At 42.6% G+C, this 24,534-nt stretch overlaps 1 protein-coding gene across 6 annotated transcripts; it reads right to left on the reverse strand.

Annotated features, from left to right (window-relative positions):
* Positions 1-20: 20 nt before the first annotated feature.
* On the reverse strand, positions 21-24,465 carry ZNF667 (zinc finger protein 667). Of its 6 annotated transcripts, none has more exons than XM_039880625.1 (6): positions 24,275-24,465; positions 19,204-19,381; positions 16,026-16,116; positions 14,394-14,478; positions 12,994-13,086; positions 21-7,125 (listed from the first exon to the last, which is right to left on the reverse strand). In XM_039880625.1, exons 3-6 carry the CDS (start codon positions 16,083-16,085, stop codon positions 5,555-5,557), a joined length of 1,809 nt encoding a protein of 602 aa, XP_039736559.1. In that variant the 5' UTR covers positions 16,086-16,116; positions 19,204-19,381; positions 24,275-24,465; the 3' UTR covers positions 21-5,554. The 6 variants fall into 6 exon arrangements, with proteins under 6 accessions (XP_039736559.1, XP_039736555.1, XP_039736556.1 ...); XM_039880621.1 differs by having other exon boundaries at positions 14,394-14,520; XM_039880622.1 differs by having other exon boundaries at positions 14,394-14,520; positions 19,204-19,384.
* Between the last annotated feature and the right edge of the window lie 69 nt (positions 24,466-24,534).

Here is a 24,534-nt window from a genome sequence, read left to right on the forward strand (position 1 = left end):
ACATACATAAAGATTCCAGGTTTGATTGTGTAAGAACTTTATTAAGCTTTTATATAGTCAAAGATAGTGTAAACAAAGGTTTTTAAACATCAGAATTAGAGAAAATCATTACAACATATATAACCTATGAAATCCATGTCCTTGACATAGAAGTGCTCCTACAAACCACTTAGAAAAGAACACTTCTCCCCTTATGGGCAAAGGGTATGAAGAGGCAACTGGTGACTGGTGAACGTGTGTGAGTACTAAATTTCACTAGGATCAGAAGAACTACAAGTTAAACCAATGAATTATCCATTTTCCAGTGTCAGACTAGTAAAATTTACATTGTGAAAGCACACGAAAGGAGATATTTCTGTGTGCTGATGTGAGAGAGTATGGATTTGTACAACCTTTTCAAGGCAAATTGTATCAGAATTTTCATTGGGAAAACCAAGATTTTCTGTTGCAGTTAACAAACTGCACACAAGTGTACCTTCCTTTCATATCCCAGTAAACAGATAAAACAATGTAATAGGTACCAAATGAAAAGAGAGGGTCGTCAGTGGATAAAAGAGCTAAATTTTGTGAAAAGACGAGGGAGAAGAGTGTTCATTCATGAAATGTAGCACAGGAAGCTGCTACCCAAAATGTTGGCATACTAGGAAATGCAGTCATGGGAGCCCATTTGGCCAGAGGATCCCTAGACAGGATCAGGCATCGAGCTGACTTGTAGAGGCTAATGTACTAAGGATACAAGATGACAGGACTGTTATATGCATTTCTATGTGGAAATTATGTTAGTACCCCCTGCCAACAGCCTCCCCACTCCACCCCCTCTCCTGTAAGTAAACTGAATGGGTTCCTTACTGCACACCATGCACAAAAATGACTTCCAGTAGAAAATCCTAAATGTAAATAAGTAAAAGTATTAGAAGAAAATATAGGATGTGTTTACGACTTTGATATTGGACATATCTTTCTGAAACAATAACGAAAGCCATAAAAGATTAATGCGGATATCAAAAATTAGCATGCTTTTAAAACAAAAGATAGCAAAAGAAGAAAATATTTGTAATACATAGGAAGAGATGTGAAAATACCTTTAAATCAATAAGGACAACTAAACAATATAAAAATGGACAAAGAAGGAATACATATGGCCTGTAAACATGGTCCCTGTTTAACCTTGCTCTTATTTAGAGATGCATATTTAAATAATATAACATCAAAACTTGGCAGTGGTGTGGAAAAATGAGTATTCTCATCATTGCCACTTGGGAGGCAATGAATTTTTAAAAATATTCACTACAGCCCCTTTGGAGGGCAGTGTGGTTAGTATGTGAAACACTGGGAACAATCTAAACTTCCATTATAAAGGCAAGATGAGAAACACTACCATCAGTTAAAAACAATAGACTGAATATTTATATGGACTTGACAAAAATATGTTTATTGAAAGGGCAAATCTCGCAGAATAATACAGTATTATATATTTCTGATAAGTATGCAAATGTTTAGGAAAAGTTCTGAACAGACACATCTGACTGATAACTGTTTCTTCTGGGATATTCTGCTCAAGAAGGGATTTAGTATTTCTCAGTCATATTTGAAGTTTTAAACAGGAATGTAATAATATATTCTTACCCTGTGTAGTGCTTGACAGGTGCTAGAGTAATCAGGGAGGTCAATTCATGGATTGTATAAGTGTCTAACTTTAAAATTTTAAATAAGAAAAAAATGAAATAATTATGGAGAACTGGGGCAATGAGAGCGAGAGTTGGCGGCCTGAGGTGAAACCTTTTCGGAGTTTGGAGAATCAATCATTGACTCACCAGCCCTTCCCATGCACATGGAGATCCCAGTAACCCTTGCCACTTAGGGAAACAGATCTACAGTGAGAATTTCCAAGAACCCCCACCATATAGTTAGGATAATCAAACCATATTGTTCTTTTTTTCTTTCAAACTATATCATTCTTTTTTCCCTCGCACCATATTCTTAAATGTGAACAGACACCTAAGGATTATCACAAGTGAAGAAAACTCTCAGCATAATAAGGACTAAGAGATAGGACTAGCCCGAGTGGGGCACATTACATAATAAGAGAAGTAACATTTATGTTAGTCTGAGATTTGAAAAGATGGTTGCGGTTGTTAAATATGGGAAGCTATAAAAAGTTATTTAAATAAGAACTCAGAATGAAAAAAAAATATTGTTGCAATAAACTTAATAGCTTTGAAAGAAAACTAAGGGAGCTCATCAAGTACAGACATTAAAAAGACAGAAAATGAGAAGGAAGAAGGAACATGGAAGTTGAGAAGGTCCAACATCTAAAAAAAGCGACAGAAAAAATCAGGGAAATTATGAGGGAAATAGCAAGTAAATAATTATGAATCTAAACTGAGGAAAGGTGTGAATGCAACTTGAAATAGCTTATTGAATGTTGGACAGGCTGAATTGGCAAACACCACAACTATAAGAAAAAAACAAGACATCCAGAAATATGCTTGTGAAATTTGAGACTATAGATGAGACCATTCTAAAAGCTTCCCCAAAATGTAAATGTTCCCTAAAAAGAACAATCAAGCTAGCCTTGGCCTTCCCTCCCATAAGCAATATTAGATATGAGAATACAGAATAGCCCTTCCAACTTATGAAGTAAAATCACTTTGAATTTAGAAGTCTATACCAAAACAATAATTAAAACATCCGGACAGATATTGAAAGTCTATATATGCAGTTCTCTTCAGTTTACTCCCACATGTCCTTTATTAGGGTATTGAAGGATTAGCTTTAGCAAAATGTGGATGCAAAAGGAAGGTGATGGGAAAGGCTTCAATAAACAGTGGATGTAACCCAGGAGAATGACATTGAGAATAACTAGAATGACCACCCTGCAACAACCCATCCAAATTACTGGGAAGCTAGGAGACCACGGAGACAGTGAAGAAAATAAATCTTCAGGAAGAATTGATGGGTGATGTTAAGTAGAATAGTAAGAAGTTGGAGGATTTAACCAATATGGTGATCAAACTGTTCTTAGGAAGAAGGAGAGAAAGGCAATTATTTACTTCTGGTGAAGATGGGATTCTAGGGAATAGTTTACCCTCCCACCTGAAATGCTAAAAAAAGGACAAAATATATGAAAACTTAGTGTTCAAGATACTGGATATCAGGCAATGAAACAGAGATCTCTGGTAAACGAGAAACATATGAGGCGAATATGGTGCTGTGACTTCCCCAGGTACTGCCTGGACAATTTCCAGTCTGAGTGGAGGAGACGGAGCTGGGAGTCAAGAAGACTGAGGTGGCTTGAGGTCACACAGTAAAGTGCCTGAGAGTGCTGAAAGAAGAAACAACCCAGACATATGCAGAATTTTTACCTTAGTAAAAACTCTAGTTTTTACCTGAATACTGATGAGAACAGGCATGTGAGGAAATGATCTGAAGCTGGGGAAAGAAATGATAGAAGGATAAGACAATAAGACAAATCCACAATAAGAGATCTCAACATGCATCTCTTAACAGAACAAGTAGACAGAAAATTTACTTGTAAGTGAAGATGTTGAAGATGTAAACACCATCAGCCACCTTGATTTAATTGGCATGTAAACACCACTCCACCCCAAAACAGTAGAATATACATTCTTTTCAAATGTGCCCAGAACATTTACCAAGATCAACCATACTCCAGGCCTTAAAACATTTAAAAGGGTTCAAGTCATACAAAATATGGTTTGTGACTAGAATGGATTAAATTAGAAATCAACAACAGAAAGATAATTGGAAAATCCCCAAATATTTGGATCTAAATAGCCCAATTTTTAGTAACCCATGGGTCAAAAGAGAAACCAAAAGAGAAAATAGAAAGTATATGAATTGAATGAAACATAGAACATAGCATATCAAAATGTGTAACTGTACTCAGAAGAAAACATAATAGCACTAAATGCCTAAGTTATAACAGAAATCTCTCAAAACAATGACTTCGATCCTCACTTTAACAAATTAGAAAATGAAGAGCAATGAGACCCTTAGTTAGCTTAAGGATAGAAATAATAAATATAAGAATAAAAATCTATCTTGGATTTTTTATGCTGATTTTATAGAACTGACATGACAAGTTTAAATGAAAAATTCATCGTTCTATTATCCTGCACACGTGACCACCCTCCACAAATCTGGTGGTGGTTTTCTCAGTTCTGGTCAAAGTTAGAGTGACAGAACCCATGTGGTCATACATCCAAAGTTGTCAAAACAAGATATGAGTGTTTAAGAAAAAATAGCTTTTGCAGAAGGAAACTTATAAGTAAGAGTCCAGTTGTATACAACCCCTTTACAAAAACGAACTCTGATTTTATTACTTATGTATTTTGCACAAGCTGGAAACAGAGACTGAAAGCTATCATGGTGAATAGCTTATAGGAGAAGAGCCTAGTACTTAATAAATCCAGGGGTTTCCCATGTATTAGTCAGCTTGGGCCACCATAACAAAATATCAGAGACTGGGTGAATTCAACAAAAGAAACATGTCTCATAGTTCTGGAAGCTGAAAGTCTGATAGCAAGGTGGCAGCATGGCTGGATGCTGGTGAGGGCTAGCTTCCTGGCTTGTAGACAGCTGCCTTCTTGCTGTACCTTGACATGGCAGAGAGAGAGCGAATCTTTCAGGCACTGATTTCATCATGACAGCCCCACCCTCATAACCTCAGCTAACCCTAATTACTTCTCAGGGGCCCCATTTCCACATTGGGGGTTAGGGCTTCAACAGTAATTTGGGGAGAACACATTCAGTCCATGAGACCCCATTCTCCACCAATTACTTATTACACGCCAGTGTTCTTACATGAAAATATCAATATTTATTCATATAAATATATTTTCAAATTTATTTTCAAATAAAACAACAACAAATAATTTCTCCCTGCTCTAAAGTTTCTTGTTCTTCAATACATCCTATTTTTTCCTCCCATTAGCCTGTCAGGCTTGTTAGATTTTTCACATCACAAAGGTCACATATCTTCATTATGTATGAAAACATATCTATGATACTGTCCCTTTGCTCCACATAATCCACTTAAAGATTCACTCTCCTTTATTGTTACCCACAAATTTTTGGCAGCCAGGAGTGGCACCTTTACCTTTGAGGAAGTCCCTTATATCCAATAGTTCTAAAGGACAAACTCAAACTTTCTTCATGTGACGTTAAATCAGGCTCAAAGCCCCATCCACAAAAAAACACTTTAGAATTATACTTTATTGTAAGCAACCAATGAAATAGCTTTAAAACTGCATTGGAAATAAAATATCAGTGATTCTTATGAAGAATGGTCTTCATTTAAAACAACTGATCCAATCATCTGAACTTTATTAAGACCTATGATAAGGTCACCACCTCAGTTAATTTCAAATTCTCAAGTCAAAAGTCACCAAGGACTTTTGCTCTTTGGCTTTCAAAGAGGGACACATCATCAAATGGTCCCATTTTTACAAAATGTATGTTAGAGACAAATGCCTTTTTCCCATGCCTCTGTCTCTACTTCGATGCTTCAGTCTTTGCTTTTATAACAACTTTAGGCTTTTTCTTCGGAATGTGTATTCTGATGTCGAATCAGGGATGAGCTCCGACTATATGCCTTCCCACATTTACTACATTCATATGGTTTCTCTGAAGAATGGCTTCTCTGGTGCCGGATAAGATCTGACCCACTGCTAAATGCCTTCCCACACTCGTTACATTCATAGGGTTTCTCTCCAGTATGACTTCTTTCATGTAGAATAAGGGATGTGCGTTGACTGAAGGCCTTCCCACATGTTTTGCATGTATATGGTCTCTCTCCAGTGTGAATTCTTTCATGTTGGGCAAGGTGTGCACTCTGACTGAAAGCCTTCCCACACTGATCACATTCATATGGTCTGTCTTCAGTATGAATTCTCTTATGTCGAGTAAGAGATATTCGATGACTGAAGGCTTTCCCACATTCCTCACACTGATAGGGTTTTTCTCCAGTATGAATTCTCTGATGCTCAATAAGAAATGACTGGCGGCCAAAAACTTTACCACATTTATTGCATTTGAAAGGTTTCTCTTCAGAATGAATGTTCTGATGTATTTTAAGGTTGGCAGTTCCAGAAAACATCTTCCCACACTCCTTACATTCAAACAGTTTCTTTTTCTTTGTATGAACTTTCTGATGTTGAAGAAGGGATGAATGCCGATTACAGACCTTCTCACATTTATTGCATCTGTACAGATTCTCTCCACTGTGAATTCTCACATGCAGAATAAGGGCTGAAAGCCGCCTGAAGACCTTCTCACATTTATCACATTTATTGAGTTTCTTGGAAGTGTGAATTCTCTGATGAAGAATAATAGATGAAATCTTATTAAAGGATTTCCCACATTTTCTGCATTTATAAGGATTCTCTAAATGGTTCTTTTTCTGCTGACTTAAGGCCTTCTGACTTTCATGGGTTTTCTCTCCAATATGAATTCTCTTATGTATGACAAGGACTGATTTCTTATGGAAGCCTCTCCCACGTTTACTGCACTCATGTACTTTTTTTCTATTGTGAATTTTCTTATGAACTAAAAGGGATGACATTCGAGTGAAGGCTTTCCCACATTTTCTGCACTGGTGGGCATTCTCAACAAGGTGAATTTTCTGATGTATTTTGGGAGATGAGTTCTGACATAAGGCCTTCTCACAGTCAAAGGTTTCCTTTCCATTATGAATTTTCTCATGTAGAATAAGGGTTGTTCTTTGAATGAAGCTTTCTCCACATTTATCACATTTATGGTTTTTCCTTCCATTGTGAATTCTCTGATGAAGAATGAGCGATGAGACTTGTATGAAAGCTTTTCTACAATTACTACACTCATAAGGCTTCTCTTCAGTATGAGAGCTCTGATGAAGTTTAAGAGATAACCTCTGACTAAAGATTTTCCCACAGTCATTACATTTAAAAGGTTTCTTTCCTGAATGTACTTTCTTGGGTTTTATTAGGACTGAATTTTTCTTGCGGCCTCTTTTTCCTGTGGGACCTTTTTGTGGGGCAGAAACTGTTTTCTGATAGATGCTTTGCCCAGATTTTTTGCAATGATTTGGAGGTAATTTCTTCATCTCGCATTTAGCCCCTGAGTCTGAAATACATCAACAAATTAAATACTTGTTTTCTTATTTAAAAAATTTTTTGTCATTTAAGAATCTAAGTTGAACTGACACACAAAATTTCCTAGGACATCAAACTTTACCACAAGAATTACTCCTTTTTATAAGTTGGATATCTGGAAGTTGAGCATCAAAATAGAAAGTTTTGTTTCTGGGAGAAAGGATTGCCAATAATAATATTTTGCTTCATTATGACTTTTGTCATTTTCTAAAATGAGCATGTTCCTTATGAACATAACATTAATAGTAATTTTAAATGATTAAAGTAGCTCTTTGAAATGCTAAAAAAGTAGTAAAATTTGAAAATCATTAAAAGAGAACTTTAAAACCTTGAACCTCTTTGATATTTTCCCAGAATTTATGTGAAGAAAAATTAATACTGTGAAAGTTGGATTTCATTAGGCTGATTAAATTTGAGGCTTTTAACTAAATACTCATTTTTGTAAGAATCACGGGGAACTCTCTTTAGAAGACAAAAACCACTAACCTAGAACTCAGTATCCTGTGAAAATATGCTTCAAAAGTGAAAGAGAAATAAAAACTTTCTCAGACAAACAAATATCAAGAGAATCTATTGCCAGTACACCTATCTTAACAAGAAATATTAAAAGAGGTGCTTTAGAAAAAAGGAAGATAATACAGATCAGAAATTTGGATCTACATAGAGAAAGTAAGAGCACTGAAGAAGGAATAAATGAAGAAAAAAAAAAACTTGTTTCCCCCTTATTCTTAACTGATCTAACAGATAGTATTTGTTCCAAATAATAGCAACATTGTATTCGATTATGTAATTCATGTATTCAACTTATGTGTGTTTGTGTGTGTATATAGATACATATACATACATACATATTTAAGTCTGCTTATATATAAATGAAGTGAATGACAGCAATGATATTTGGGCTAGAAGGACAGAATTAGCATTATTTTGTTATTATAAGGTACTCATACCACCCATAAAGTGGTATAGTATTATTTGAAAGTGGACTTAGATTAGTTGTAAATGTGTATTGTATATTGTTATAAACTTTAGGGCACCTACTAAAAAAAGTTTTTTAAAAAAAGTATAACTGATATGCTAAGAAAGACAGAAAAAGGAATAATGTGAAATGCTCATTTAAAACCAGAAAAGGCAGAAAAAGAGTGGAAGACAAAAACAGGATAAATACAACAAAGAATAAAGGCAACAAACATAAAACAGTAACAAATATGATTACTAAATATTCATTTCTGACATTATATATCTACTATATCACTGTGAATGTGAATGGTCTAAATTCACCAATTAAAATAAACCAACAAAGTGGATAAAAAAATATGACCCAACCATACACTGTCTGAAAGAAACCCACTTTAGATATAAAGGCACACAGAGATTAAAAGTAAATGGATGAAGAAAAATATACCATGCTAACACTAATCAAAAGAAAGCAGTAGCAGCTATATTAATTTCGGACAGAGCAGACTTAAAAACAAGGAAAGTTATCATGGATAAAGAGGTGTATTACATAATGATAAAGAAGGCAATTCTTCAGAAGACATAACAATTCATAATGTGTATGTGTCTAACAACGGAGTGTCAAACAAAATGAGACAAAAACTGATAGAACCTCAAGAACTAGATGAATCTAGCATCGCAGTTGGAGACTTCAATGCCCCTCTCTCAGAAATCAACAAATTCAGTAGGCAGAAAATCAGTAAGGACATAGTGGAACTCAATGACATCATCATTCAACTGGATCTACTTCACATCTACAGACTAATTCATCCAACAACAGCAGAATTCACATTATTCTCAAGCTCACATGAAACGTTCACCAAGATAGAGCACATTCTGGGCCATAAAACACACCTTAATGAATTTAAAAGAACAGAAATCATACAATGCCTGCTCTCAGACTGCAATGGAACTGAACCGGAAATCAGTAACAGAAAGATAACTGGAAATCCTCAAATACTTGGAGATTAAACAACACACATCTAATTAACACATAGCTGAAAAAAGAAATCTCAAGAAGAGTTTAAAAATATTTTGAACTAAATGAAAATAAAACACAATTTATCAAAATGTGTAGGATGCTGCAAAAGCTGTGCTTAGAGGGAAATATACTGCATTGAATACGTATATTAGAAGAGAACAAAGATCTAAAATCATTAATCTATGATTCTCTCTTAGAAAAGTGAAAAAAAGAAGAGCAAATTAAATCCAAAGTAAGCAGAATAAATACAGTTGATCCTTGAACAACACGGGTTTGAGTTCTGTGGGTCCACTTACACACAGATTTTTTCAATAAATACATGGTTGGGTCTCTATATCCTTGGGTTTTGCATCCATGGACTCAACCAACCTCAGATCAAAAACCTTATTTGTGATCTGTGATTGGGAACCTGCAGATGTGGAGGGCCAAATTAAGTTACATGCAGATTTTTGATATGCAGGGCTCGACACCCCTAACCCCAACATTGTTCAAGGGTTAATTGTATTAGCAAACTGAATTCAATAGCATATTAAAGTCATCACATTCGTGAACAAGTGGGATTCATACCTGGACTGCAAGAGTAGTTCGATATGTGAAAATCAATCAATGTAATATATCACACTAACAAAATGAAGTACAAAAGCCACATGATTATCTCAACTGATACAGAAAAAAGCTTTTGACAAAATTCAACACCCTTTCATGATCAAAACACTCAACAAACTAGGACTAGAAGGAAATTACCCCAATATAATAAAAACCATAATCAAAAAGCCCACAGCAAACATCACAGTAAATGGGGAAAGACTGAACCCTTTTCCTCTAAGATCAGGAACAAGGCAAGAATGCCTACTCTCACCACCACTATTCTACATAGTATTGGAAGTCCTAGCCAGAGCAGTTAGGCAAGGAGAAAAAAAAAAAACAACCATAAAAAAAAAAGGAAAGTCAAATTCTCTCTGTTAACAGATGGCCTGACCTTATATGTAGAAAACCCTAAAGATTCCACACAGAAAAACTGTTAGAACCAATAAACGCACTCAGTAATGTGGTAGAATACAAAATCAACACAAAGATCGGTTACATTTCTATACACTAACAAGATCCGTGTCAGAAAGGAAATTGAGAAAACAATCCCATTTACTATAGTAGCAGAAAGAATAAAATATTTAGGAATAAATATAACCAAAGAGGTGAAGGACTTTACACTGAAAACTACGTAACATTGCTAAAAGAAATCAAAGAAGATACAACTAAATGAAAAGACATCCTGTACTTTTCGATTTGAAGACTTAATATTGTAAAATTGATTAAATGGTCAAAGTGATCTACAGATTCAATGCAATCCTCATCAAAATCCCAATGACATTTTTTGCAGAAATAGAAAAAAGGCTCAAGAGACTAAACAGACAAAAAAATCTTGAAAAAGAGGAACAAGGCTGGAGGCCTCACGCTTCCTGATTTCAAAACATATTACAACACAACAGTAATCAGGTGGTGTGGTGCTGGCACAAAGATAGATACAGAGACCTATAAAATAGAATACAAGGCCCAGAAATAAACCTTTGTGTATCTGGTCAAATGAGTTTCAACAAGAGTGCCAAGACCATATAATGGGAAAAAGATAGTCTCTTCCACAAAGGGTGTTGGGAAAACTGTATATCTAATCCAAAAAAATAAAGTAGAACACTTACCTTCTACCATGTACAAAAACTAACTCAAAATAGATTAAAGAGCTAAACATAACACCTAAAACTATTAAACCCCTAGAGGAAACATAGAAAAGCTCCAGGACATTGGATTCAGTACTGATTTCTTAGCTATGACACCAAAAGTACAGGCATCAGAATAAAAAATTGACAAATAGGACTACATCAAACTATACTTCTGCATGCCAAAAGAAACAATCAACAGAATGAAAAGGCAACCTGCAGAATGGGAAAAAATAATTGCAAAACATATCTGATAAGGGGTTAACATGCAGACTTCATAAGGAAATCCTACAACTCATCAACAAAAGACAAATAACCCTATTAAAAAATGGGCAAGGGGACTTAAAAATACATTTCTGCCAAGATAGACAAATGGCCAATAAACACATGAAAAGATGCTCAGCATCACTAATCGTTAGAGAAATGCATTATCAAACACATATTATCACCTCACACCCATAAGGATGGCCACTATCAAAAAAACAGAAAATAAGAAAATAACAACTGTTAGTGAGGATATAAGCAGAAGCTGAAACTCTTGTGCACTATTGGCAGAAATGAAAAATGGTGCAGCCATTGTGGAAAATAGTATGGAGATTCCTCAGAAAATTAAAACTAGAACTACTATATGATCCAGTGATTCCACTTCTGGGTATTTATCCAAAGAAATTGAAATCAGGATCTCGAAGAGATATCTGCACTCACACATTCACTGCAGCATTATTCACAGCAGCAAAGAGCGGGAAGCAACTCACATATCCACCAACAGATGAATGGATAAAGAAAATGAAGTACGGTCATCCCTCAGGGGATTGGTTCCAGGACCTCCATGGACACCCAAATTCATGGATGCTCAAGCCCCTTATATAAAATGACAAAGTATCTGCATATAGCCTACATGCATTCTCCCATGTACTTTAAATTGTCTCTAGATTTCTTATTATACCTTATACAATTTAAATGCTATGTAAATAGTTGTTACACTGTATTTTTTAGGGAATAATGAATGACAAGGAAAAAAGTCTGTACATGTTTAGTACAAATGCAACCACTGTAGGCCTAAGTACATGGTATACATCAGCAACATTTATATGTTTTTTTCAAATATATTTTCAATCTGAGGTTGGTTGAATTCACGAACATGGAAGAGAATATGGAGGGCCAACTGCATATACACATGATGGAATATTATGCAGCCTCTGAAAAGGAAATCCTGTCACATGCTGCAACATGGATGAACTTCAAGCTAAGTGAAAAAAGCCAGTCAGAAACAGTCAAGTACTATATGATTCTATTATTATGACATACCCACGGTTGTCAAAATCATAGAAACAGAGAGCAGAGAGGCAGTTCTCAAGGGCCAGGGGATAATTAGTAGTTAAAGGGTACAGAGTTTCAGTATTGCAGGATGAAAAAGTTTTGGAGATCTGTTGCATAACAGTGTGAACAAACTTAACTGTACATTTAAAAACGATTAAAATGGTATATTTAATTTTATACTTTTTTTACAATTAAAAAAAAAACAAACTCGTAAAACTATAAAGAAAACATAGTATGACCAACCAAAGAGGAATCCATTGGAGAAGGGAATAAGTTTTTGAAAACTCATCAAGATGAATGGCTATGGGAGATTTTAATTTTTTTTAATGAGTAAAGAAAATGATGCACATTTGGACATTGTCACCAGATGTGCTTTCATTAAAAGCAGAACACACTTTCTCGGAAAGAAAATACAAATGCCAAAGCAGGGAAAGTGATGGGGAGATGAGGGTGTTATGGTCTGAGCTTCTGAGACCAAAAGCTGGGGTTCCAGCCCACCTCTGCAGTCACTACTTAGCTGGGTGACCCTGTACAGGTCACCATAACTCTCTGACCTGTTTCTCATTTATAAAATAGGAGTAACAGCACCTGCCTTCCAGCATTGCTGGGAGGAACCAGCACTCATCCTCATAAGGGCTTACTGAAGAGTGCTTCTCCTCTCTCTAAGAAAGGTGGGTGACACTAAGGAGACTAGAATTTACTGCACAGGCCTAGGGGCCTCTTAGGCGGGCAAGTGGTCCTCAAACATTATCCTAACGAGGCTGTCCTCTACAGTCGAATGAGCTCCTACATGAAATGCCCACTTTTAAGCCCTGGCTCTGTCACTCACCAGGGCCCCGGCGTTGTCTTGCTGGTTCCACTGTCCAGGGTGCTTTTCCCTTCTCCAGTAAGGTGATCACACTGGGCCTCCGACAGGAAAGTCCTATACACGGGGAACACATGGGACCTAAACACACTGTGGTCATGACATCAGAGCTGGGCCCTGCAGCTCTATCAGTGGAGGTATCAGCCCGGAAAGGTGTAGAAGATACAGAGGGCCCCTCGGGAATGAGGGGCGTGAGGACGCTCACAGCCAACAGTATTTCATTTCTGATCTGCAGAGCCAACCACCTTCCTGAAAGGTTGAGCCACAAACTCCTGAGGCTAATTAGTAAGCCATCGCCTCTGGCTCCAAGTACACCCTCCCCTTTTCGGTTTTGGGTGCAGGGCATTTCTCCTTCGCCAGCTGCCCCTCGAGGATCCTCAACAGGGGCTCTGGTGGTTTCAATTTCTACTTGTCTTTTTCTCCCTCCACTCCCAGAACAAGCGTCCTGCTGCTCCCTCAGGAGTAGAACCCAGGCAGGGTACTCTGTCCTCCTTCAGATCTCTGTGTCTTTTCCTCTAAGTCCTCAAAACCCAATCTCTTCCCTGGCCCTCGGATGGAGGCCATGTCCTGTAGTTACCATCTCTGTGTCACCTCAGTGTCTGCTTTTGGTTTCTTAACAGTACTGTTAAGTCAGTTCCTTGTATTAAACTCTCAAAACAACCAGGGTGTCCTCGGAAGGTTACATATATTGTTTCCATATGACCAGCAATTCTGCTCCTAGATCCACACCCAAGAGAAATAAAAATATGCGTTCACACAAAATTTGTACAAGAATGTTCACAGCGGCATATTCCTAATAGCTGTAGAGTGGAAGAAGCCCACCTGCCCATCAACGGATGGAACGACAAACAAGATGTGGACCATACAGACAATGGAGCATTACTTGGCCATGAAAAGGAATGAGGCACCGATACACGCTACAGTGTGGATGAACCCCGAAAGCATTATGCTCAGAGAGAAGCCAGACACAAAGGAGCATATATTCATGATTGCACTTCTATGAAAGGCCAACAGGCAAATTCATAGAGACAGAAAGGGGACTGATGTTGGCCCAATCTGGGGGTGTACTGGGCAGGGGGAACAAAGAATGAGTGCTAAATGGTATGGGGTTTCAGCCAAGGGTAATAAAAATATTCTAAAACTCATGACAGTCATGGATGTATAATTCTGTCAAGAAAATGACCATCTCTGAACTGTATACTTTATATGGTGAATTGTATAGTATGTGAAGTACATTTTAATAAACTGTTTAAAAAAAAAAAAGAAACCCAAATGAGAGTGGTTTGTTTTCCTGACCAGAACGATTGCACGTGCCCCTTGAAGGGCCACTTGTGCATTCTAGGGGAGGGGGCGGGAGCACTTACCGACAGACACCAGGTTCTGGTAGGTCTCCAACATGACATCTTCATACAAGTCCTTCTGTATGGGGCTCAGCCCTTCCCACTCCTCCTGGGAGAAGTAGACAGCCAAATCTGCAAATGTCACTGACGCCTGAAATGGAAAATCACAAGCCCTCTCATGGGAGGCTCGTGCTTCCACATGCCTGGAGAAGACAGTGGACTGTCCCACACAGGGGATGGGGTACATGGTCAGGAAACACTTGGGGTTCCGAGGCCAAAGGGTCAAGTGTGTTAACAGAAATCAAACAGCATATGACATAACCGTTAGTCAAGATTGCTTGCAAAAAAAGCCTGTCAACTTGGACTTACCAGGCACCAACAAAGTTAGGTGTTTTTCTAAGCACCTGCATATACTGGCTCACTTAGTGCTCGTGTGAGCCTGTGACCGGGGACTACTGAGAAAATCACTGCGATGTCCCAGATGAGGACAGTGGGGCCCCAACATGAGGTGATTTACTGAAGCCCTTACAGCTAGTCCACATAGGGGTCAGGGTCCAATCTGGACAGTCTGCTTCTGACTCATGCTCCTGACCACCTGCTTTCTAAAAAGTACATGACTACGTTACACATGGCAAAGGATTCTTTGCAGATGCGACCAGGTGACCTTAAAATAGGGAGATTACCCTGGATTGTCTAGGGGGGCCTGATGGACTCACAGGAAACTGTAAGAGAAGGGACTTTTCTACAGCAGTGACAGGAGGAGAGAAAGAGAAGTCAGGGAGATTCAAGAATGCGCTGGGTTGCACCTGCTATCGCCAGTATGAAGGTGGAAGAAGGGGCCACATGGAAGCGGGAAAAGAAACCAAACCTTGCCAACAACTAGTGAGTTTAGGAGAGGACCCGGGGCTCAGGAGACCACAGATGGCCAGCATCTTGATTTCAGCCTTGAGACCCAAAGCAGAGGCCCCAGCTAGGGCACTAACTGGGTGTTGATTAAGTGTGTGCTGTTTTGATCTGCCAAGTGTATGGTAATGTTATAGCAGTGACAGGGAACAAATACACATAAGTCAAGGGTGAAGCTGTTTGTTCTAAGAAACGGCATTAAAGATGCCTATGTCTAAAGCAGTGCAGCCTGCCTATCAAAGGGGCGGCCCTTACCACCTAGCAGGCCTGGCTCCAATGAACAGCACCTGAACAGGGGCTGTGTGGAGTGTTTTAAAGTCAGAGAGACTTCCCCGTCGTAAACATGGGTTGGACAAGTAGAAACAAAGTGATGTCAAGAGGTTGGCTCTGGAGCACAAAATGGAACCTCCTCTGCGTCTGCAGGCCCCACCAGGGCACTTGTCTCCACCCTGAGAAACCACAGTGGCTGTCACCTTCCCTCTGGGGAGGGCATTTCTTCCAGTACTGGCAGAGGCCTTCAAGGTGCTCGGCCCACAGCTGAATGGTCATGTGCACACTGAGAAAAAGGAGGGGGCCACAGGGCAGCTACCTGGGTTGTGGGGGCTGTCACGTTCCCCTTGTGGTAACAGGAGGAACCTGGGGACCAGGTCTTGGTTGGGTCTCTGCTGGGCAGGAAGTGTACATGGAAGAAAAGCAAATGGTCCACGTCTTCCAGAATGGAATGTTCACGAAGGAAGAGGAATAGCTGTTTACCTTGGATTTGGGCTTCCCTCGTACAGCAGGCATCCTCTGCTCCCTGATGAGGGTCCGCATCTGGGGGCGGCAGCACGCTGTGGCAGGGGTACTGTGGAACAAGGGAAGTCGGGAGGCTCGGTGGGCCTTCTGGGTAGTCATCGAGTCTCAGGGTAAGAAATTCATAGCCCCTCACCCTGGACATACATATGCACATGGAGGGAGAAGAGAATGTCTTCTGGAACATTTCTGCCCTTTTCAGGGTCAGAGGCAGGCCACAACCAATGCTACCTGCTCCTAAGATCTCAGAAGGAGCTCGATCAGGAGGCCAATGTGACGTGACAGACACCTGATAGTCCATCTGATAAGTATACACTGAGCACTCACCGAGTGCAGGCACTGTCCTAGGTGCTGGGGGGGAGCAGTGAGTGTGCACAGAAAAGGACCTGCTCCTGCACACCTGACATTCCAGCAGGGAGGACAAGTCCACATAAACAGTGTCGGCTGAGGTCACTGCTATGAAGGATAAAACGACCAGGCAGGAGCTAGAGTTGACAGGGTTGTGTGGTGGCGGGGTCGTGGGGTAGCCTCTCAAAGGTCTGAATGTGTGCTGAGGTCTGAATGTGTACGAGTGTTAGCCACATGGGCGCTGGTGGAAGAGCATTCTGAAGAAAGGTACAACAGGTGCAAAGGCCCTGTGACAGGCGTGTGCTTGGCATGTGGAAGGCAAGGAGAAGCTGGTGTGCTGCAGCAAAGAGAGTGAGGTAGGGAGTGGTAGGCCAGGAGGGGCTGGAGCCAGGAAGGCCAGACCATTAAGGGGGTGGTGAGTGGTTTGGAACTTCCCCCAAGTGTGGTAAGACATCACTAAAGGAGAGCCGAAAAGGGGACTCACAGATAAGTATGTAGAAATCCAGTATGTAGAAATCCAGAGAAGCGGTGGTGGTGCACTGGGGTGGGAGCAGGGGAAGGGGCAAGATGTCCCACATACATTCTAAAGAGACTCCAAGGAGACTTTCTTCCCTACAGCTGTACCATCCAACATGTGTGCCACTAGCCACATGTCACAAGTGCGTTCTGGAAATAAGGCTAGTGCAACTGAGGAACTGGGTGTTTTATATTAATTGATTAAAACCTTAATAAGTAATAAATATTAAAATTAATTAAAATTTACTATCAATCTAAAATTAAAAACTGATCTTCAATTCAATTACTGTAAAACTCTTAAGGTCTGTCTGGCACAGCTTGGGTGTGTGAATCTACTTCTCCTATGACATGTTTTATGAAATTTAAATGTAGAAAGAGTAACTCCAATAAAAATTAAGTGTCTGGATTGAGGTGCACTGTACTTGTAAAACACATACTGGCAGTATGAAAAAACACATAAAGACAATATGAAAAAAATCACATAAAATATCTCACTGGTAATTGTTTATGTTGATTACAAGTTGAAACTAATATTTCGGACATACTGAGTTAAATAAAATTACTATTAAAATTAACTTTAATGTTTGGTTTTTTTACTCTTTTCAATGTGGTTACTGAAAATTTTTTAATTCTGTGTTGCACCATGTTTACAGGGCAGCACTGCCCCTCCCATCCAGTCTACACCATCTCATCCAGCTGATACCACCCCGTCCAGTCTACCCCATCCTTTCACTGCACTGCTTACTTCACACTCTCCTAAAACAGCTTGCTGATGCATGTCTACGTGGGTACTGTGTCCACCACTGTGTCCACTCGGGTTCCAGGAAAGCAGGCAACTGGACACTTGCCCACTGCTCTCCTCCTGAGGCTGAGAACAAGCCCAGCACAGAGCGGCACTCAGGAAGATCTTTGACTGACTCGGTGACCAGTACCCCAGGCCATCCAGCCCACCGAGTCAGGGCGGGGCCAACCGGGCCATGCTGAGACCACAGAGGACAGTTCTTCCAGCAGCCCCCTCAAGCCCTCTCAACTTGTCTTTTGGAGAAGGGTGGGGTCTGAAAAAGGCAGACATGGGGGCGCACTTCTCCCCTCATCGTGAAAAACGTGAATCTAGAAAAAAGGAGTACATTGTACCCCAATCGCTCTTCGCCCAATATGAACACTTTCCTTACTGCTTTTAAAAAATCAAGTCATTTCAGCCATGACATAGCCATAACAGCTTGCCCTAAATGCATCAGCAGCAGCTCCGGAGAATGCCATCATCACGTGCCAGTGTCAAGAACAGTAGACATGTCGTAAGTAGCCTCTATGATTACTGAGAAAGACACAGCAGGAGATGGTTTGGGAAATGGAAGCACTGGTATGTCCTCCACAGATGTTCGTGTGCTTCCCTCCCTTGAGAGCGAGGGCAGGGGAAGATAAATGAAACTAAGACCATATTAAGTTGAGTTAGAGAACACGTAGGTTTTGAGGGTGAGACAGCGCAGACCACCTGTGCGTTGTCACAGAGCTTTACGTGATGGAACCAGGGTCTGAGCCCCGGCCCACCTCCACACCATCTGCCCTCCTGCTGTAGGACAGGAGTCTACATAGGAAATCCTCTCTGGTGGACTTCGGGAGGTGTCATTGTTGCACCACAATCACCAGATGTTTGCTTTATAGCAGAGAGGCCAGAGAACTTGGGGAGGTTTGCAGCAGCCCATCTATGGTGAGGAGCTGTGGCTCAGGGACGAACCCAGTGGCCTGGCCTTCCATTCTCTGACCATGCTAAGCAAGGCTTCACTCAGCAGAAAGTGGAGACACAGGGGCCACACCAGAAGCCTGGACACCTGAATTATCTCTGGATTAGACCCCGGGGCAGAGGTGTAAGGAGGTGTCTGAAGCGCCTGCCAACTTCCATGGTGTAAATACTCCTGGTGGGCCCACTGTAAGCTACCAAACTAAAGTCACTGAGCACAGAGCTGGGGACAGGAGTGCACAACAGACTTCTGAGAACCAGTGCGAGTCAGTCCCAGCACTCCGCCAGGGCTGACTCTGACAATGAAGCCCTAGTCTTTGTCTGGGCATTCCCATATTTAGACCAACATCCCTCAACAGCAGAAGGGGATTAAAGCCTAGTTCTGTGCTCTGGTGCGCACCCCAAAGCAGCGGCCTCTCCACAGAAAACTCTTTTGCTGGCTGTTTGTGTTTTGTTTTGAAACATTCATGTAACTTCAGCATCCTATGGTATAAATCTGATCCGTGTTAACATAGAAACATGTTTTAAATTACTTACCAGATTAGTACATTGCTTGGCTTTTCCCTTCTGATTCCTCAAGTAAAACAGGTTGCTCCTGGAAGTGGCATCACATCCACTCTGTGGTTTCTCATAGCTATTTGTGCTCAGCCACGCACCCCAAATTGAAGAAGCACAATTCTTGTCCACAAGTAACTTTCTTTTGAGGAACTCAGCTCTGCTGGGGAGGAAAGAACAGCAGTTTGGTATGAGGGCATTATGGGTTTGAAGCTTGCCTCTACCAATGAGTGGCTATGGGGGAACTACCCACGGTCTCGGTTTGCTCATCTGTACAATGGGGTGATGGAAACCTACCTCACCCTTGGCTGTCCGGGACTTTACATGAGATGGCACATAAGAATTTCTTGCCTTCCTTCTCCTTGTTAAGTCAGTATACATACACCAAGCATCCAGGAAACCAAGGAAGGCTGAAACCCACTGAAAGGGCCGTGGTTAGAGTCCTCACCCGGGCCTGACTGGAGAGAGACTGACACTATCTCAGTGGAAGGCAACTTGGCAACACCTTCAAGATGGAGGGTGCACATACCCTTTCCTCATTTCTGGTATTTGTCTTCAGATGCCCTCACATGTGTGTAAAATGACAGACTGTGGCAGGGTTGGTGGGAAGAGGCAGGACAGGCCTGCGGTGAGCGTGGGTGCCTGGAGCTAGGCTGTCTGGGTTGAACTTCTAACTCTGCCACCTCCTCTGTGTGACTTCACACTCTCTATGTCCTCTGGGCCTCAGCTTCCTCATCTGTAAAATGGGACAAATAACAATGACCCCATAGGGCTGTTGTGAGGATTAAATGAGTGAAAACATGTGGCACACTTAGAGCCAAGTTTAGCAGTGCTAAACAAAAGTCAGTTATCAAGAGACTGGAAACAACCCGACTGATTGTCAGTAGGAAGACGGCTAAGTGAACGTTACATGCCCACATGGGACTCCACTTTAGCCTTTAGAAAGAACAAGATGGCACTACATTGGTGGTTCTTCATTAGGGGCAATTTTTCCTCCAGGAGATACCTGCAATGTCAGGGGACATTTTGGGTTGTCACAACTGGTGGGGGGAGGCATGCTCCTCATCTGGTGGGTAGAGCCCCGGGATGCTGTTCAACACCCCACATTGCACGGGACACTCTCAGAGCACAGTGATCTGGCTCAGATGTCAACTGTGCTGAGGTTGAGAAACCTGCTCTACATGAACTGTGTGAAGAAGTCTCCAAGAGACGCTGCAATTATGGGGAAAAGGTAGAGGAAAAAATGCTTGGAAGAAACAAAACACAAAATACAAATACATGAGTTTGAAAAGGCATAGACAAGTTCTGGAAGGGTGATCAAGAAGCTAGTGGCATTGAGTGTCTCTGAAGAAGGACACTCAGGTCCCTTGGCATGGTAGAAGAAACCCAAAACTCTTTTCCTCTCTACACCTTGGCCTTCCATATCACATGTACAGAATTACCTCTTCAAAACATCAGCACCACAAATGAAATAAAGAAGCTAGATTCATCACCGCAGGCAGGCTGTACACCTAGCCTGTCTCCCAAGTCCCAGACCACAGAGTGGGAAAGAGCTTTGAAAAGCATGAAGCTCATTTCTTGGTCCTAAGGTAGGGATGGCTCAAACCTGGATGGAAATAAGTTTCAAAGAGTTACTGGACAGTAGCCATGCCTCCCATCAGGGGCAGGAAACGAGGGTCCCCCTCAACTCCACACCCCTCTGGCCTGGCCCTGAGTTGGGGGCAGGTCCTGACACACCTGAAAGCCAGCTGTTTACTGCATGGACAGTATCCCTGTTTCCTTCCAGCCAGAGCTGGCCTCTGCTGAATCACCTGTCAAATATCTTAAGACTACTGTCCCCTGAGCCTGCCAGCCCCAGAGGCTGAGGATGCATGGGGACACTTTCTCTAAAGACCTAAGTCCAGTTGTACCAGAAAACACAGATGCTGCATGTTAGGGTAGGCCCTGCCATTTCTCTTTGCACAAGGACAGGCTTTATCAATGTAGGACAGAGCTTGGAATGTGCCTGTCATGGGGAAGTGCAGCTGTCAGGACTGCCTGTCCTAAGATACTGAAAGCACTGGTCACTCACCTGCTCCCCTCTCCATGACACTGATTTCTTTTATTCCTGGAAGCCCCGCAGGAGCCCACAAGCTCTCAGAGCTGTAGCTCTTAGCCCTGTCTGTATACTAGAATCTCTTTAATAAATACTGATGGTGTGCCCATCCCAGGCCAATTAAATCAGAATCTCTGGGGACTGAATCTGGGCCTTAAAAAAAAAAAAAAAAAAAAACAACGTTTCCAAGGTGGTGTTAATGGGAGGCCAGGGTTTAGAATCCCTGCCCAACCCGAGCCTTGTTGGCGAGGATGGAGTGCTAAACCCTCTAGGCTGAAGCCCAGACCCAATGTTGGAGCAGAAGAGTCTTTAATGAGATCAAGGGATGCCACTGAGTCACTGAGGGTGGCCATTGCTGGCTTGGAGCTGACTGAAGTGCCCATGGGAAGCCTGGTGTTGACTCTGAAAACAGCAGCTGCTGTCACCCCATAATCCCTTCACCCTGCTTTACTTTTCAAATGCTTATTACCATCTGTGATGAATTTAATTGTGGGCTCCCTCTCAGCTCCCTACTAAATGTGCAGTCCAGTAGAAACCTCGTCTGTCTTGTTGGTTGACTAGCATGGTACCTAGCCCCTGGCAGACACCTGACTCTGAGTGAGTGGCTCTGACAGCCCACCTGGGCTTCAGGCCAAGACACTGTGCTTTCTTCTTATCTCGGGAACATCACTCTTTAACACCGCTCCTCCAGTGCCCTCGGCCTTCTCCCTATCCTGTCTTGGGAATGTCCAGAATATCCTTGTTATGGTCCTGTATACCACTGATTATTAACTAAGATGATTCTGCCCTCCAGGAGACACCTGGCAGCATCTGGAGACATTTTTGCTTTCACAATTGGGTCAAGGAGTGTGCTATTGGCACCTGGTGGATAGAGGCCAGAGATAATGATAAACATCCTATGACACAGAGGACAGTCTACCCCACCCCAGAAAAATTATCTGGCCCAAAGTGTCCATAGCGAAGAGGCTGAGAATAGGACACAGACACACCTCCAGCCCCCAGGGTTATGGGAAGATACAGCTCCTCAGCCTCTGCCACTTTCCAGCTCCAGTCTTCCTCACCACAAGCTCCCTAGGGGCATCTCCACCTAGGAAGACCCTCTGCTCTGGGTCTCCCAGAACTCTGACTAGAAAGTTCTGAATCTAAGCCCCTACCTAGAGTTTTACTTTACCTCTTGACCCAAAATGTTTACTCTGGGGCTCTACTTTTTGCTTTTCTTCCTGTGTATTTTATTTTTTGGATTTGGAATCTTTGTGGTTATTATATTAATAATAAAACAATTATACTTTACATGTTGCTTACTGGTGTCACGTACTGTTCTACATAATGCTCACCATAAGCCTGGGATTGGTACTATTATTTTCCCCATCTTGCAGGTGAAACCGAGGGGCGGCAGATTTAGGTGACCTCTCCCCAATTTGCACAACTAGTGAGTGATGGAACCTGGAGTCCCAGAGTCCACGCTCTTCTCCAAGCTTCCCTAGTCACCTTGCCACAGGTTCCACAGGCCAGGGCAGGCTCTGCCCTCCCTTCAAATGTATACTAAGGCAGAAACAACTGGTGCAGCTCACCTACTGGGGACACCACTGCTCAACTGGGAGAAACTAGACCCTCAGCATCAAGGACAAAAGCCCAGTCTCAAACTCCGAGATGAAAACCCCTTCAGCATTCACCACTGCACTCCTACCGTGGGACGGGGTCAAAGAACAACCACCAGCAGCACGACAACAAACACCTGGCACATACACAGTACTTGGTAAATGCTAAGCTCTACGCCGGGTGTTTCACCTGTTACCCCACTGGATTTTCCCACCACCCAGGCAGGCGGTTTCATCATCCGTCTTAACCCACAAGGGGAGCCTTGCACAACACAACACCGCCTTTCCCAGGGCCCATCGCACCTGTGCAGCCGCTCAGAATGCTCCCCACCAGACCTCCTTCCACAGTCACAGGCAGATACACACTAGGACAACACAATCACGCAACTGCAAAACCACTGACACTTCCAGTGTCGCACTCAGCCGCCCTAGACTAATAAATGACCACATCGGTCTTGTCACACACACAAATGCGCTCCGACCACACACATCCTCGAGGTGCACTTATACCCATTCCCAGACCCCTACAGGCGCCGTCATTTCTTTCTCACATCAACACCACAGAGCACACAGTAAAATACACGATCCTGAGACACGCCCCCGTCACCATACGTCTGACTCCGTTACGAAGACACACACAGAGCCACCCACACACACCCCTTCTCACACCACATCCAGCGCCACCACATATTTCAAACACACGGTCATGGCTCTACACCTCACACTCCGTCCGACACGACTAGACACGCAATCCCACGCAGCCTTGGGCCCTCGACTCCCGCGGCCTCACGACCTCCCGCAGCCTCACAGCCACGCAGCTGCCGGAACATATACACAGGTCTACGTCCACACTTCCGTCCTCGCGGGTCGCGTACTGGCAGCGCCCATTATGACAGCTGTGCCCGCAGCCCAAGCTCCCAGCGCCTACGTCCGCCCCTCCGGGATTCCAGGGGGGACCATGGTCAGCGCCCATCACACGTGGGACTCGTAGCGGGCCATGGCACCGCCCCCGGGACCGCCCCCAGAGCGAGGCCCCGCCCCCAAACAAAACCACGCGGCGGGAGCTCGTTAACAACCACAAGACCAGGGACGTCCCACAAGCACTGGCCTGAGGCCCCGCCCCTCTGCACGCAACGGCGTACGCCAGTAGTCTCGGGCAATCAGAGCCGTCCTTGGGAGCATCACCGCCCGCGCGCCAGGCCTAGGTCCTGCCCCGCGCCAATCCACGTAGCACGCACGGTCGCGTGTGGGGCCAGCTCAGTTTGCGCTCTTGGGGGCCCCATGCCTCGTTCCCCTTGTGCAATCACGCGACGGTACTCAGGCGCTGCGGCCCGTCCTTGATCTAGTCAACCAAACCCACCCTCCGCAGTTAGCCGCTCTCCTCGGCTTCCACGCCTGCGCGTTCCCGTTCGGGGGCTCCTGGCCCCAGCACTCTACCCCGTGCGCCGGGATTCTCCGAGATTTAGATTCAGAGTCACTGGCGGACGCTGAAGCGCACACTCGCGCGTGCGCACTGCGAGTTCAGTGCGCAACTCCCAGAAGCCTCCGGGGCGCAGCGCGGCTCGGAGCGGCCACGCCCAGGCGTGAGGGGCCGAGAACCTGGGTCATGCTGCCTCCGAT

Source organism: Pteropus medius, unplaced genomic scaffold (genome assembly GCF_902729225.1).
Source record: "Pteropus medius unplaced genomic scaffold, Ma_sr-lr_union100, whole genome shotgun sequence".
NCBI lineage: Eukaryota > Metazoa > Chordata > Mammalia > Chiroptera > Pteropodidae > Pteropus > Pteropus medius.